The 15,741-nt window shown below is 42.5% G+C and overlaps 1 protein-coding gene across 2 annotated transcripts in view; it reads right to left on the minus strand.

The window, feature by feature from the left end:
* Window positions 1-492: 492 nt before the first annotated feature.
* Window positions 493-15,741, minus strand: part of Serpinb1 (serpin family B member 1) — a 39,480-nt gene continuing 24,231 nt past the window's right edge. The window contains exons 1-7 of one of the 2 annotated variants that reach the window (XM_021215656.2): window positions 9,446-9,506; window positions 8,555-8,730; window positions 6,920-7,057; window positions 5,731-5,848; window positions 4,037-4,179; window positions 3,675-3,842; window positions 496-1,624 (exon numbers count right to left, since the gene is read on the minus strand). In XM_021215656.2, coding sequence (XP_021071315.1) covers window positions 1,220-1,624; window positions 3,675-3,842; window positions 4,037-4,179; window positions 5,731-5,848; window positions 6,920-7,057; window positions 8,555-8,722 — 1,140 coding nt within the window. In that variant the 5' untranslated portion in view covers window positions 8,723-8,730; window positions 9,446-9,506 and the 3' untranslated portion in view covers window positions 496-1,219. Of the gene's footprint in view, window positions 1,625-3,674; window positions 3,843-4,036; window positions 4,180-5,730; window positions 5,849-6,919; window positions 7,058-8,554; window positions 8,731-9,445; window positions 9,507-15,741 lie in introns of those variants that run through there. The other variant, XM_021215657.1, reaches the window with a different exon arrangement.

Consider the following 15,741-nt stretch of genomic DNA (forward strand, 5'->3'; position numbering starts at 1 on the left):
GGGATCCACTTGTCTCTGTCCTCTCTCAATCCACTGCTGAAGTTACAAATGCACCCTTCTACACAGGGACTGTATGTGTGTGCTGGTGATCCAAATACAGGTCTTCATGTTTGCAGGGAAGGTACTTCCATGACTCAGCCATCTCCCTGGCCAAATGTTTGCCCTTTATATATGATTCTGCTCTGTATCCCATCCCTGTCTCCTATGCATCTTCAACATCTTCTTTGGGAGAGGTGTGTTGAGATAGGGTGTAAACCTTGCAGTCCTGTAACTGCCTTGGTAGACCAGGCTGGCATCAACCTTGGAGATCTGCCTGCCTTTGCCTCCTGACTGCTGGGATTAACCCTGGCTGGCTCCATCCTAACACTTTACAGTTGTTTATCATTCCTTCTGTATTTTCCATGCTTACTTTTGATTTTGGAGTTTATTGACTGTACAACTTTCTAGAAGAAACTAAAATCATTTAATTAATCAATTTAGTGGATTGCTTCATCAGACTTAAAAATCCACATATTCTTTAAGTTTTCTATGGAAATAATTTATTGTATGTTTAAGCTCTGGGGTTTCTAGTTCCTTTTCATCCAGACATGAAGTGTTGTTTGTAAGTTTGCAATGGCCTGCTAAAGTGTCTGACCTTGGATTTCATCAATATTACCTTCACAGACTGCTGTTCTCCAGTTTGTATGGACAGTGGCAGCATTTAGAGCCTTCCACTGTTGTCCTTCTCTTTTGTTTGTGCTGCTTTGTATCTCTGTTGCCATGGCTGCCCACCCAAACAGTTATCTTTGATTATACTCTGGATGCTGTGCTTGGAAAGCAGATTGTAATAATGATTTGAGGCTTAAGGGTATCCCCCCCTACCCCAGATGGACATGACTTCAGTTAGCATCTGCAGGCACCCACCTACAGTCCATAAAGATTAAGGATGAGAACGTGGAGTCGTCCAGAATTTTCAGCCTAGCTGTGAACCTTTGTTGCACTCTGGAGGTCATGCAAAAGCCGAGGAGGAAAACAGGAGTCCTACTTTCATTGTATAATAAAAATAGGCATACCCGTGCCAAAAGTCATGGATATAAAGAGCCAGCATGGTTGAACATACAAGAGAAAGATTGGTTTCTGGTTAGAGTTTTATTGTCAAGTACAAATGAAAATCATCACTATTAAAATCTCACGGAATGAAGTTCTAAGCTCTGCCTTATATCTTTAAAGTCTCCTTCTTCTATGGGGAACAAACCCTGCCAAGGAAGAGCACATTAGATGTGGGATTGTGCCGAATGAAGAAAAGGAACGGATGGTCCACCGTGAATTCTTCCTCAGGCAACAACATGCAGAAAGTAGCAATGCCTGCTGTGGCAGCGGCTGCCTCTGTCCCCTCCTCATTCACTTCCACAAAGGACTTGTGGACAATTTTTGATATGAAAAGATCTCTGGATCCTGACATGCCAGAGAGATCAGCCGAGCTACTGCTAAAGAGATCCTGCACTCCCAGGCGGCCCAGGTTAGAGTTGAGGGTGTAGCTCTCTTCTATCTTGAACCGGGGCAATTTGACGTGGACATCAATGTATTCCAAATTCTCACGTTTGGTCCATTCACGCAGTTTTTCCAAAGTTATTTGCTCCTCAATCTGGAATTAATATAATAAAGCACGTATGTATTTACTTACTTGATAGTTATATGGTAATTACTATGTGCCAAACCCTTGACATACATCAATTTGTTCGATGGTCATAGCAATGCACCCTCATCACAGTGGTTCACTGATGACAGACTATATTCTGAATATTTACATTTTAGGTTTCTGGGTTGGAAGTGTGGCTCAGTAACAGAATACTTACCTAGCCCAAGGTACTTGGGCACTGTGAATAATAAAATAATAATAATGGTAGAAGTTAATTTATTACTGCAACAATGTACTATTCCAATGAACGGACTCATAACTGCCACAAGTCACAGGGTTTCCTTCATGATTTCTGCCTAAATAGATTCCACTTAGATTTTCTTTTATCTGTAAATTGCTGGAATATAGCAGAATTATTTTCCAGGTCTTTGAGGGTAGAAATACAAAAAAAAAAAATTTAACAATGGGTCTTTCATCCATTCATCCACCCATCTATTTATCCATCATTCATCCACCTATCCATCCATCATTCTTCCATCCATTCATCCTTCATCCATTCATCAGTCCATCTATTTATCTGCCCATCCGTCATCTATTCATACATCTATCACCCATCCATCCATCCATCCATCCATCCATCCATCCATCCATCCATCCATCCTTCTTTCATCCATTCATCTATTCATTTCTTTCTGCCTCACTCCTCCCAGTTGTTTTATTCTTCCCTTCTATTCCTACTTTAATCCACCCATTTGTCCATTCTTTCATGCACTCAGGATTTTAAAACTCCTCTCACACTGAATCACTTGACTGATGGACTATGAGAGGTTTTATGATTGCTTGAATGGTACAAGGAAAATTTCAGTAGTTTTCTTTATTCGGAAACTTTCTAGAGTTGTAGTGATGTGTACACTCTACTAGAGCTGAACACATTCCATAACTCCCGTGGGGAAAAAGAGACAAAATATATGGGATTTATTTATTTATTTATAACAAGTATAAACAGTTAACATGGGGCCACACACCCTGCAATCCCAACATTCAGGAGCCACTGACAGAGGGCTGTAAGCTTTGGCTGCACAGCAAGACCTTGTCCATGGAATGGAGTCGAGTAGAGTAGGGTAGAGTAGAACATAGAATAGAATAGAATAGAATAGAATAGAATAGAATAGAATAGAATAGAATAGAATAGAATAGGCATGCTAATGACACTAACTTTGTAGCATTGCTGTGACCATTGAATGAATTGATATAAAGGGTCTGGCACCTAGTATGTACCATATAAATATTACCTACTATTGTTCCTCTATTGGACTAGACCAGAAACACTTATGGATACTGACAATTTCCTTCTTTAGATCAGAGCATCATTTTGTAATGAGATAAATTACCAGCTAGACAATACAATTGACAAATGCACCACAATCGTGTTAGTGCACACTCTGTACATTTGAGCCAAGGCAGACTTCTTCTTGAACGCAAGTGTAGGCTGGGAAGGAACAGAAGCTAAGTCACAGAGCAGTCTGGGATTTCTGAGGGAAAACCGTAATCTTCACAGTTTGTCTACTTCTAACCCTATTAGGAGACACCCAATCCCCAATAACTTAAATCAATTCTTAATATAATTCCTTTAAAGTTACTTTAAGAGACTTTCTATGGGAGACCACTCATCACTGTTACCTTTTAAATATCTACGTGTTCCCCCATCACAACAGTTCACTGAAGACTGAACATATTCTGAATATTTAAATTATAGGCCTCTGGGCTGGGAGTGTGGCACAGTGACAGAACACTTACCAAGCCCAAGGTAACTGGACACTTTGAATAGTAAAATAATGATAATGATAGTAACAACAATAATAACAATAATAGTAATAATAACTATATAAACATGAGGCCTCAGAGCAGTAAGTCCTGATGGACTATATTGACAAATACGGGCCTGCAGGGTAAAGTCTGTGGATGAACAAGTGTTTATGGTTCAGTGAACACATGGGAAATATAAGAATAATGCAATGTAAGGAAACAGAAACCATGGCATTGAGAGTCAGCTTACCTTCTTAAGACCCGTGGACTCATCCTCAATGTCGTTGGGCAGCAGAATGACCATGCTAAGCTCTCCACCCTGGTAAGGCATCTCCAGCACCTTGCACTTCAGGTCCGAAATATAACCGAATGGAAATTTTTTCTTTTGATACATCATCTTCACTGTTTTTGTGTCTTTCTGAATGGTTGCAAAATAAAAAAAATTACTCAAGTTATTCCCTCTTGTGTTTTAGAGCAGAGGTGAATTTGGGGTCTTGGGGTAGAGGGCTGAGTAGTAAAGGCCTGGCTGACCATGGGAGAGACCCTGTGCTAAACCCCCAGCACTTACACACACACAACCAAGAACATCCCAGGATGCTGGTGTCACCTGACCTTATTCAGTCGGAATGGAGCATCGGTTGTGTCCTGTGTCATGAATTTCTCCTCCCACATTCCCTTGAAGTAGATGGCATTCACCAGCACAAGTTTGGTCATGTTGTTCACCACACCCACAGCCAACAGTTCTGGAATTTTCCCTAAAAAGATAAGGTAAGCTTTTTAAAAGGTTCATGTTGAAAGTTTAAATTTAATCCAGTAATTTCTCAGCTCTCACATAGAGTTCACATTTCATTTTGTTTTAATTGAATGTTAAGTCAGGAAGGACCCACTTGTCTCATTTTTATTTTAAACAAATCAACTTGTAGACCAAGCAGGCTGTGCCTAGTGCTTCTTGAGACCCTAAGTTCCATCCCTTGAACCAGAAAAAAAAAACACTAATCATTTATGTCAATCAATGTCTTCAAAGTTTAAAACAAGAAAGTTCTCCCTTCTGGCATGCAAACAATAACCATTATTAAGTGAATAGTGTTTAAAGAAAACAAACAATATTCCATAGTGAAAACTTTTTGCTCACTGGTAAATTATGTCTTCATAATGTTCTTTTGAAAAGGGCTTTGAACAAATGTCCAGGAGATAAAAGATTTATCCTAGGGTAAGTCCATTGAAACAGAAGCTATTTTACCCATAGCCTAACACTTCTGGGAACTGATAGAGTTCCAGACAGTATCCCTGGGTGCTGACTCACACAGAAACAAGACCAAAGACAGATCTATTAGACAGCTGAATTGAGCCCAGAGGGTGAGTCACTCCCTACCTACTACTTCTGAGTTACTGGACAGGATGGTGGCCAAAAATATTATGACTGCCACAGTTTCTAAATACTGACTTCATGGTTCCATGAGGTTTCATGTCTCTTCAAAAGAAGAGCACTAAACAACTCTGTTTAGGCATGTTCATTAATTTTATCCTGCATTTTAATGTTGGTTTTAACTTTCAGTTGTACTTCAGGGGAACCCATAGGTCCTCAACTGGTTCCATTAAATCATGTCTGTGTTTCTCCTCTGGTAAGTTTCTGACATCTTACATTGTCCCTTATTCTAGGGAATAGCATCTGCATGTCAGTGCACATGAGCCAGGATTTGGGAAGTTGTGAAAGGAAGACAGGAGATGCAAGTGAGAGAGTGCAGGGGAAGGAGAACCTGTGCACAATGGCTCTGTTGTGGTTCAGAGGGGTCCCCCAAAGGACCCTGTCTTAAAGGTTTGGACTCTGGTCCACCCTGCATTGGAAGGCAGAGGAACCTTTAAAATGTAGGTCCTAGGTGGTGGGGGTCTACCCACCTATACATCATTGGGAATGTTTTTTTCATTTATTTGTATTTTAAGACAGGGCTCTTGCCATGTGTGCTCAAACAATCCTCCTGCCCCAGCCTCCCAAGTGCTGGGATTGTAGGTCTTCACCATCAATCTTACTTTGGAGAAGGCTTGCTGCTATTGAAAATGGTTGTGAGACACTGGTCTCTCCCTCTTTCTTTTTATTCACCAGTGAGGTGAACAGGCCTCCTCTGCTGTGCTGTCTTAACTAGAGGCACAGTGTTGCCATAGGACCACAGCATTAAGTCCAATCATTTATAAACTAAAACCCCCAACACCGTGAGTCAAAATCAGCCTTTAATCCACAGGCTGATTGTGTCAGGTGTGAGCTCCAGAAGGGGAACTGACTAACAGAGCCAGCCTGCTCAGCCTCTCACCTTCTGTTTGACCTTTGACCCACTGGTTTATCGCCTTCCTTGCATCCTCAGAGGCATGCTGAAAATCCACAGGGGCCAAGTCAGCACCGTACATTTTCTGGGTTGAAGTCAAGTACTCCTGTTTTTTTTTTAGAAAAGAAAGTGCCATGAATAATAGCTACTCCCTACAGAAGTTTTCTAAAATCCCAAAAAGAAAATAACAAAGTCCTAAAAATTGAAAATATTTTATTAAAACCTAAGCTTTAGACTTTATTATTATGTTGAAAACCACACAACAGTAAATTTACTGTCCTGAGCATTTCATTTTCTTTCCTTCTTTCCTTCTTTCCTTCTTCCTTCCTTCTTTCCTTCCTTCCTTCCCTCCCTCTCATCCTTACTCCCTCCTCGAACCCTACCCCCACATCTCTTGAGATAGGGTGTGTCTCTGTGTACCAGCCCTGGCTGTTCTGGAAATCACTTTGTACACCAGGCTGCCCTCAAACTCACAGAGATCTTCCTACCTCTGCCTCTCATGTGCGGTGTCTGAGTCACCTTTGAAGCTTACAGTGCTGTAGTGGCAAGTATATCCCTTTATATAACATTTCTGTTGTTAATACAAAGGCTACTCATTGTTTTTGAATTTTACACTAACATTTTCATAATTGAGTAAATGTTGATTATACTTCAAGTGGCTTTTCAGACTCATTTTTCCTTTGTGTGTGTGTGTGTGTGTGTGTGTGTGTGTGTGTGTATGCAAGTGGGGTTTATGTGTGTACATATGTGTATATGGGTGTGCATACCTGTGCAATCATGGAGGTGAGAGAAAATGTCAGGTATCTTACTTTCACTTTCTGCCTTATTCCCTTAAAACAAGGTCTCCCACTGAACCTGCCTAGGCTTGTGGTCCACACACCCAAGGGGTCATCATAGCTCTTTCCCCCACAGGGCTGGGGTCACAGGAGGCTATAGAGCCATGCCAGGCATTTTTCATGGGATCTGGGATCCAAACTCAGCTTCTCATGCTTGCACTGGAAGCTCTCTTCCCCACTGAGCCAAGACATCCAGGAAGAATCCTTTTGTTAGAATGACTATGAGATGAAAGTCTCACATGTATTCTTTGCTGTTTTGATGAATACCTGCAACATGTCTGTGCCTGGAAAGGTCTGTGTCACTTCAGGAAGTTTCAGAAGGTGAAGTGCTAGGTACTTACAGGAAGGAAATTGTAGGTTTTCTCTCCATACAGTCTGTTAGCAAGTTTCAGAGTGTGAGATGCTCCACGCTTGCTCACTTCAGCAGTCAGGCTTTGAAAGCGTGAATGGATGTCCTCAACAGAGTCGAAATGAAAAGTCTAAAGGAAAGACACCATTCTTTATACAGTCATCTCTTTTGAAGTTATGAAGTGATTCCCGGTTGTCTACCTCCACCAGATTACTTTTATTTGATACCCAGTAACTCCAGCCCAATATTTTATTAACATATCATTGGCAAAGGAAACAAAATGGAACCAAAAATGTATGGCTCTGTGAGACATCATTAAACATAGCTTCTAAATAATTTTTAAATGTTCCCCAAATGTGAGTGGTTAACAAGCTAAATATTTATGTCTGAATTTTTTTCCATAAAGATTTCCATGTTTATATTCTGTGCCATATAAAAGTTTGTTAAATAAAAAATAAAATAAAAAAGCTCAGAAATAAATAAACAGCGTCAATAAGACTCATTCCTGCTGTGAGACCCAAAAGGTAGGGACTGACTGAGACCTTTCTCTTTGCTTATCTTATTAAGGTCCACACCCCCAAACCCCATTCCCTAGAGAAATAACTTCCTTAATTTTTTTCCGGTGAGAGTTTACTTCCCCTTCTGCTAGTTGTAAATCAACAGGCCTCTTATGGTTGTGTGAGGTCTGGCCTCATTACTTGCTTCTAGGCCACAAAGGACAAAAGCACACAGGGGCCAGAGTCCATGCTACTCTCTGAGCTATGCTTACTAGATTGCTACATGGACACACCTACGAGACTGAAATGGGGAAGGAAAGGCCTTAAGACTACTGTTTCCTGAAGCTGTCATCCGTAAAAGCCTTAATACGGAAGCAGACATAACCTGTGAGAAGCACCTAGCAGCGGGTGCAGAGTTAGGAAACACTTTGCCCACTCCTGTCTAGACTTCCCAAGGTGGCAGAATTCCCCTCTCAGAATTAAGGAATACCAAAAGCCGAAGTCCCCTTCATACCCATTAAGAAAAAGTAGGAAGCTGGAGGGAGGAAGGCAAAGGTGACCTGCTGTCTCTCAGGGGTGGGCTGAGAGGAGGTAGGTAGGACCTGTCCAACAGGCCATGGGGACTTTACAATCCCTCCTCCTGCTGAGCCACAGCCAGTGAAATCAAGCTGGAGAGAGTCATAGGGCTAACCCTGGGAACACAGACAGATGGCTGTCTTTACCTTGTCCCCACAAAAAAACCACCACCACCACCAAGCTCGCTCCTGTAGTATGTTCTTATATTTGTCATGCCTGTCATGACCCTATCACAGGCGTGATTTATGAGTAGTGGTTATCAGTGCAAAAGGAAAACAGGAAACAGCTAGCTCTGGGGAGGTTGCAGCGCTCGCTTACCTGAAAGCCTGTGATTCACTCTTGTGAATGGGAGAACCAAACCCACAGATAGTGTCATTGTCTTTCTTCACTTTGTGTCACCAACTGAACAGAGACTCTGCCCTAATCTCACTTAAAGCTGGTAGTGAATGAAGAGCTGACTGACTGTTTTGGGGGTGCGGCTTTCTGAAGGTCTGACTGCACCCTGTTAGCAGGGATGTGGCAGGGAGAGCTATGCCAGTTTTGCCTCTGCTAACCTTAGAGAGCTGGGCTGCAGTGCTGCCTTTGGCCCCCAGAAGGACCATGGCCAAGGCAGAAGAAATGCTGAAGGGAGAGAAGAAGATGTTTCCTGTGGGGCTGCTTTCATTCAGGGTGTGGAACAGCTCCAAGGCGAAGAGGGTGTTGGCTGAACTCAGCTGCTCCATGGTGAAGGCTGCAAGAGAGGGGAGATCAGTATTACCACCTACAACACCAGCAGCGCCACCTACCTCAGCTCTGACCTCCACCCCTAGGACCCTACAGTTTAGAATTCCTACCCCATCCTGTTTTTCCTAAGAGGGCAAGCATACTCCTTCAATTCTCCATGCCTGAGGTCAAGGCTGAAGGCTCAGCTGGAGTGAAATATGCAAATTTGGGAATGCCATTCACTCTCTCTAGTAAGATGTGGGTGACAGGGAAGAGGAACACTCCCCTGTGTCCCTTTTGCAAACAAGCTGGTCCCTGCAGTGGGTAAGCAAGCCCCACTTGGGGCCCATCTGCTAATCCAGCTGGGTCCCAAACTCAGAGCTCCAGTTTGTCCAAGTACAGGCCAATCACAGCTGTGTGTCTCTCTCTGGCTGTTTAGCTACCAGGGCCACATGGAGTTCTTATTTGTTGAGGATCTAGGATCTCGCCAACTTCCCTGCCAGCCTCCCTGCAGCCAGGATGGACCCTATGAAACTCAGGGCACTGTCTCTCAGATTAAGGTTCAAAAAGAAGAACTGTAGGATCACCTTCCTCCCTCTGGCCTGAGGCCTGGAGTTGGGTGTCGACCAGAGCACTTCCTGGTCTCCTCTTGAATGAGGGTGAGGTACCAGGAATGAACGTGCTGGTTCCTGGAAGAGGTGCCAGCCACCTCCCTCCCTGCTATGTTCCCCTGAGAATCTTACCTCTAGTTTAGCAGGTCTGGCTCCACTTGCGGCTGACCTTGGATGAAGTGCTCCGAGCCAGCTGTTCAGCTGTTGCCTTTATAGTATGCAAAAGGGGCGTGGCTTCCTGGCAAGCCCAAGCTGGGTGGAGGTGTCTTTTCTGGGGTGAGTGTTTAAAACCCTGACCTTGGAGGGCTGTCAAAATAAAAGCAGAAGATTTCGGCCACTCCCAAGGGGCCCTTAATTTCCTCAGTTCCAGGTTTTTTTTTTTTTTTTTTTTTTTTTTTTTTTTTTTTACGTCTCTAAGCAGAGACCCGGTAAGTTATTTCTTCCTCAGCTGCAAACGGCCCAGAGAATAAATGTGCTCTCTTCCAGGTTAAAAGATTCCTTTTTGAATTCCACTGGAACGCTGTAAAATCAAAAAGAACCCTTTCTGTGAGGTGTGTAGGTAGGAATGGAGAAATGTCTTTGGGGTCCCTTGAATAAGGTCCCAGATTGCCAGTTACAAGCAATACCCTTGGCTGCTCTGCCTTCCAGGTGCCAAGGCTAGCTCAGGGACCACACAAGGCTGGAGAAGCCCTCAACCCACCGTTCTCCACTATTAGACTAAAAGTTTGGACATATTCCCTCACCATGGGACTTAAATTAGAATTGACTAGCCCGGGCCTTTGTTAACTTGATGGGCTCAGCTTTATTCTCCCTTGAAGTGTCTGGATCTGTAAATTCACAGAACTTTTAGGGCGTCTTTTCTTTCTTCAGAGGACAAAGGAAGAATCCTACTGTTAGTGAGGGTCGCAACACATGGATTAGTGTTTGTTAGACATGGGAACTAATGAAAAGAGGAGAAAGGAAGACGGGAAGATGGGTCAGCTTGTCTCCTGAGCACTCCCGTGTTGGCATCAGAAGATAGAAACTTCGTGTGTGGTGTTTGGGAGGTGGGGGCTTTGAGAAGTGATTAAGATTACACAGGGTTCTCAGGGTAGGGACCCCCGAATGAATCCAAGAATATCATCTTCATGACCACTAGGTGGCGAGCACGCCCCAGCTCTTAAGGACTATGACTTCAGGGCTTGCGGCTTTTCCAGAGGCCCCGCCTTCAGCTCTGAGAAACAGTCCTAACATAAGGAGAGAAGATCAGAAGAGATACACCTGCGCTCCCCCCTCCCCCCCCCAATGATACATTGATGCCTCAAACTTTCTAGGACCTTGCCGAGATGAAAGCTATTTCAGATGCCGAGTCTTGAACATGGAAAATTCATAATTATTAAGCCACAAATGTTTTACTATAACAACATAAATGGACATAGTCCTTTTCACATACAAAATATATTAATTCATGTACCTCAACGTTATTCTAGTATCACCAAAATCAGAAATGAAATTCAAAATATTCCCAGTGAGCCTGTGGAGTCAAATAAGTTAGTTTCGTCCGAAATAAAATGGGACCAGTTTAGAAGAGAATTTCCTTTTTTAAAAAAAAATCAGTGACAAGGAAAAAGTGGTAGGTCCTACAGACTTTCAAAGTCCAGCATTACAAGCACTGGGACAACTTGAGGCTTGAATACCACCATTACACCTCCCTGGTTCCACAGTCAGACAGGGCAGAGTACGTGGATGTCCAAGGCTCTGGCGGACTTCAACCCCATAACCACCAGATGGCCATGACGCAGCAGCCCTCATGGGCTGAGACCAGTGTTTGTGGCTTTTCCAGGCTGCAGAAGTCTGTAATACTGCTCTGCTTCCTGGTGGGAACTTTGCAGTGTCACAACCCCAGGCTCCAATAAGCAGCTCACTGTGGTGACTCCATGTCTGCCATTTAAAGCCATCCCTTTAAATCCAGGAGAATATGACACATTGCACCACCTCACAACCAGCTGGCCTGAGACATCTTGACACAACATCAAGGACTTCTAGAGGGACAGCAGAACCAAAGAGTGCCATATTACAATGTGGGAGCAGTTGTGGTAACCCAAATCCCATAGTGCACTGGGTCCCTACCTGTATCCCTCCCTTGAAACTCTTGTGTCTGAGGCCTTCTAGTGTGTGACAGGCATGACTATTAGGATAATCTCTTGATGACTTTGACTCACTCTGGTTTGCAGTAATGAATAGCCTCTGGCTTCTTGCCATATTAATTTCTTTATCAAAGCTTACTTTTGTCACAGCCTGCATATTCTTTCCTGAGTATGGGGTTTCTTTCTTTAACATGGAGGGGGATTCCCAAAGCCCTTAAGTTTTATGCTAGCTAGCTGCCGCTCTCTATCCCTCCACCTCTCCCCTCCTTCCTCTTGGCAAATAAATCTGCTTTGTGGTGAGAACTTGCTCTTGGGGTGTCTTGAGTTGACTCGAATTGAGTGTCCCTACAACTTGCCTTTCTGAGCCTGGATTACTTCACTTAGCATGATGATCTCTAGTTCTGTTCAATGTCCTGCCAAGACATAATTTCATTCTTCTTTATAGCTAAATAAAACACCCACCATTGGGGGCTGGTGAGATGGCTCAGCAGGTAAGAGCACCCGACTGCTCTTCCGAAGGTCCTGAGTTCAAATCCCAGCAACCACATGGTGGCTCACAACCATCTGTAACGAGATCTGGCGCCCTCTTCTGGAGAGTCTGAAGACAGCTACAGTGTACTTACATATAATAAATAAATAAATCTTTAAAAAAAAAAAAACACCCACCATTGTGCACACATACCACATGTAAAGTGACTATTAAGACATCACAGGAAACTTTCTCCAAAATTGGCCACAGACTTAGACATAAAACAAGTCTTACCTGATTAAAAAAAAAGGTGTAATAATAACATACATCCTATCTGACCACCATGGATGAGAGCTCGATATCAACAACAACAGAAATAGCAGAAAGCTTATGAACTTAGTGAAACTAAACAACTATTCAGTAGTGAATGAAAATTGGGTCAAGACAAAAATTAGGGAAGAAATCAAGAACTTTTCAGAATTAATGAAATTTAAAAGACTCAGACCCAAACATTTGGGACACAATGAAGGGAGTTCTAAGAGTCAAGTTCATAGCACTAAATTAAAAAAAAAATAATTAGGCAGATATCCTATTAATAGCTTAATGGCAAACTTGGAAACTATTGAAGAAAAAGAAGAGATCACACCATTTTGGGAGAAGATGTCAAGAAACAAACTCATGGTGGAAATAAGTAAAATGGAGACAAATAAACAAGCAAAAACCAAAACCACCCAAAACATACAAACAAACAAAAATTAATGAGAAAAGGAGTGGTTCTTTAAGAAAATCCACAAGATTGGCAAACTCTTAACTAAATTAAACATGGAGAGAGAGGATCCTATTTAACAAAATTAGAGAAGAAAAGAGGGATCTAAGGGCCACCAAGGAAACCCAGAGAATCATAAGGATGTATTTTGAGAACTTGTACACCACCAACTTGGAAAATACAAAAGAAATGGATAATTTTCTTGACGTATACTATTTACCTAAGTCAAATCAAGATCATATAAGCAATTTCAACAGAAATATCCCTAGGAACATATAAACATTTTTTTTTGTTTTTTTTTTCCAGACAGGGTTTTTCTCTGTGTAGCCCTGGCTGTCCTGGAACTCACTCTGTAGACCAGGCTGACCTCAAACTCAGAAATTCGCCTGCCTCTGCCTCCCAAGTACTGGGATTAAAGGCGTGCGCCACCACGCCCGGCTCAGGAACATATAAACATTAACTAAAATCTCTCAGCCAAAGGAGCCCGGGGCCAGATGGTTTTAATGGAGAATTTTACTATAATTTTGAAATAGAATTAATGCCAATACTCTTCAATTTCCACGTCACAACATCAACCTAGATAGGAAGAATCTCAAAACTATCATGTGGAGTGTAGCTACTCCCTTGGCTCCCTGTGGACCATATGCCTCCAGCCATCTGCCCAGGAACTCTTTGGATCTGTGAGTGAAAAAACACACAAATTAGTTTATTTTCTAAATGCCTTGGCTGCTCAAGGGCTGGACAGTTCTAATCCTCCCACGGCTAGCATACTTTTTCCTCTGGTACTTCAGGTTCAACAACCTTCTAAATCTACCTTTATCTTTCCTGTCCTGTTACCTTCTGTGAGGTCCATTGGTCTTCGCTGCACAAGATGCTTGTGGACATCCCTTCTGGGGTCCACTTTCCCTTTCCTCCTACATTTTGGATGATCTTCCCCCTGCAGCTCTAAATTTTATCTGCCTCTTTCCCTCCAGTCTTGGTGATTCCCCGTCTCATTTTTCCAGTTCCTGTGCAAATAGAAAGGTCCCACCCCATCTCCCTTTGCTCAGCCATTGGCCACTGACGTCTTTATTGATCAACCAAAAAAACAACTGGGGACAAGGACTGTTTGGACACACAGATTCTGGATGAAATCAAAGCCTTAGAACCAATCTTCAACACAAAACAATCCACTAAAGAACGTGACAAGGTTGTCCATTCTCTCTATACATAGTCAATATAATACTTGAAGTCTTAGCTGGAGCAATAAGATAACTGAAGGAGACTAAGTGGATACAAGTAGAAAAGAAAGAATCCAAACTGTCTTTATTTGCAGATGTTATCATAGTATTCATAAATGACCTTTAAAAAAATCACATCAGGAAATTCTTATAGCTGACAAACAGTTGAGCTGTTGTAAATTTGTGCACAGGGTGTAAGGAAAAAAAATCAATTTCATCTTTTCTCACATTGATTCCCAAATGTTCAAAAACAACATATGGGAAATTTCTACCATTCACCTTCTGCCTTGGAGAGCTTCCATGTATTTATTTTAAATATGCAACCAGCGATTTTCAATACAAATCAATTAAATGTGGAGAGTAAAAGGTGACTTTGGGAATAGTTGTCCCCAGCTATTTGTAGGGATATGGTCGTAAGACTACTCCCTGTGGTCATCCTCCTGTCCCCCATGGGTATAAAACAGAGGACCAAATGTACCTTAGATCACAACATTTGTATACTTATACATATCTCGCTATAAGAAGTTGAGTTATTAAATGACTTGCAATGCTTGATACAATGCACAAACAACATGAATCATTATGCTTTACTGATTGGGAAATTATAACAAGAACTAAATATCTGTATGTGCTCAATGCAGACGTAAATTAAAAATATCTTTCATCTCCAGTTGATTGACTCTGTGAAGTGGAACCATGTATCTGGGACAACTGGGATGGCACTGGGATTAGAGGCATAGAGAGGCTGCTCTGGGAAATGGATCGATGGTCTTCCTCACCAGAAAGCAGGGCTCATAATGTGCAGGGTGACTTCTAGGCTCTCTGTTCTATCCACTTCTGACCATCCCTACACATAAACTGTCCTGGCTCGTTTCTGCAGAATTAGCCTAGAAGGTTTTGCCTCAGTGTGTCCTCTTACCTAATTTGTCATCTTGTTAGTTTTGGAAACACTTGGCCTTTTCTAAGTTTACACAACTATTAGCTGCACTCGCCCTGTTTCCTAGGAAAGAAGATGTCTTAGTTACTCTTCTGTAGCTGTGAAGAGACACCAGGACCAAGGCAACTCATAAAAGGAAGCATTGATTTGGAGGGTGAGTCCATGATTCATAACCATCATGGAGGGGAGCATGGCAGGAAAGATTACATATTGAGACAATAATCATGAGACAATAATCATGAGAGAGAGAGAGAGAGAGAGAGAGAGAGAGAGAGAGAGAGAGAGAGAGAGAGAGAGAAAGAGAGAGAGAGATATGGGGGAAGGAATTGCAGTGGGCTTTTGGTACCCCAAAGTCCCCCTACTGACACAGCTCCACCAACAGGTCCATACTTAATCCTTCCCCAACTATTCCACCAACTGTGGGGCAAACATTCAATTATGTGAGGCTATAGTGGCTATTTTCATTAAAACCATCACATAGAGGACAGCATAAAGGAGCTGATGTGGATGCAACTTAGGTTGTCTAGTTCCAGATATCAAATAGTGATTTTTGAACTACTGGATCACAGGCTGGGGAGATGGCTTAGAGAGTAAAGTCCTTGCATCACACAGGTGAGGACCTTAGTTCAGATTCCCAGCATGCAGGTGGATATCTGTACCCCAACACTATGTAATGAAGACAAATTGGATCTAGGGGGCTCTCTGGAAGCTAAACCAAGCAAAACGGGGAGCTCCAGAAGACGTGAGACACTGTGTCTAAAAATATAGGGCGGAGATCAATAGAGGAAAGAGGAGAACAGTTGACATCTACCTTCAGCCTAAACATGCACATAGACAAACAGATAAGAATACATACACACACACACACACACACACACACACACACACACACACACACGCACGCACACGC

The sequence above is a fragment of the Mus pahari genome, chromosome 16 (assembly GCF_900095145.1).
Source record: "Mus pahari chromosome 16, PAHARI_EIJ_v1.1, whole genome shotgun sequence".
In the NCBI taxonomy this organism is placed as follows: Eukaryota; Metazoa; Chordata; class Mammalia; order Rodentia; family Muridae; genus Mus; species Mus pahari.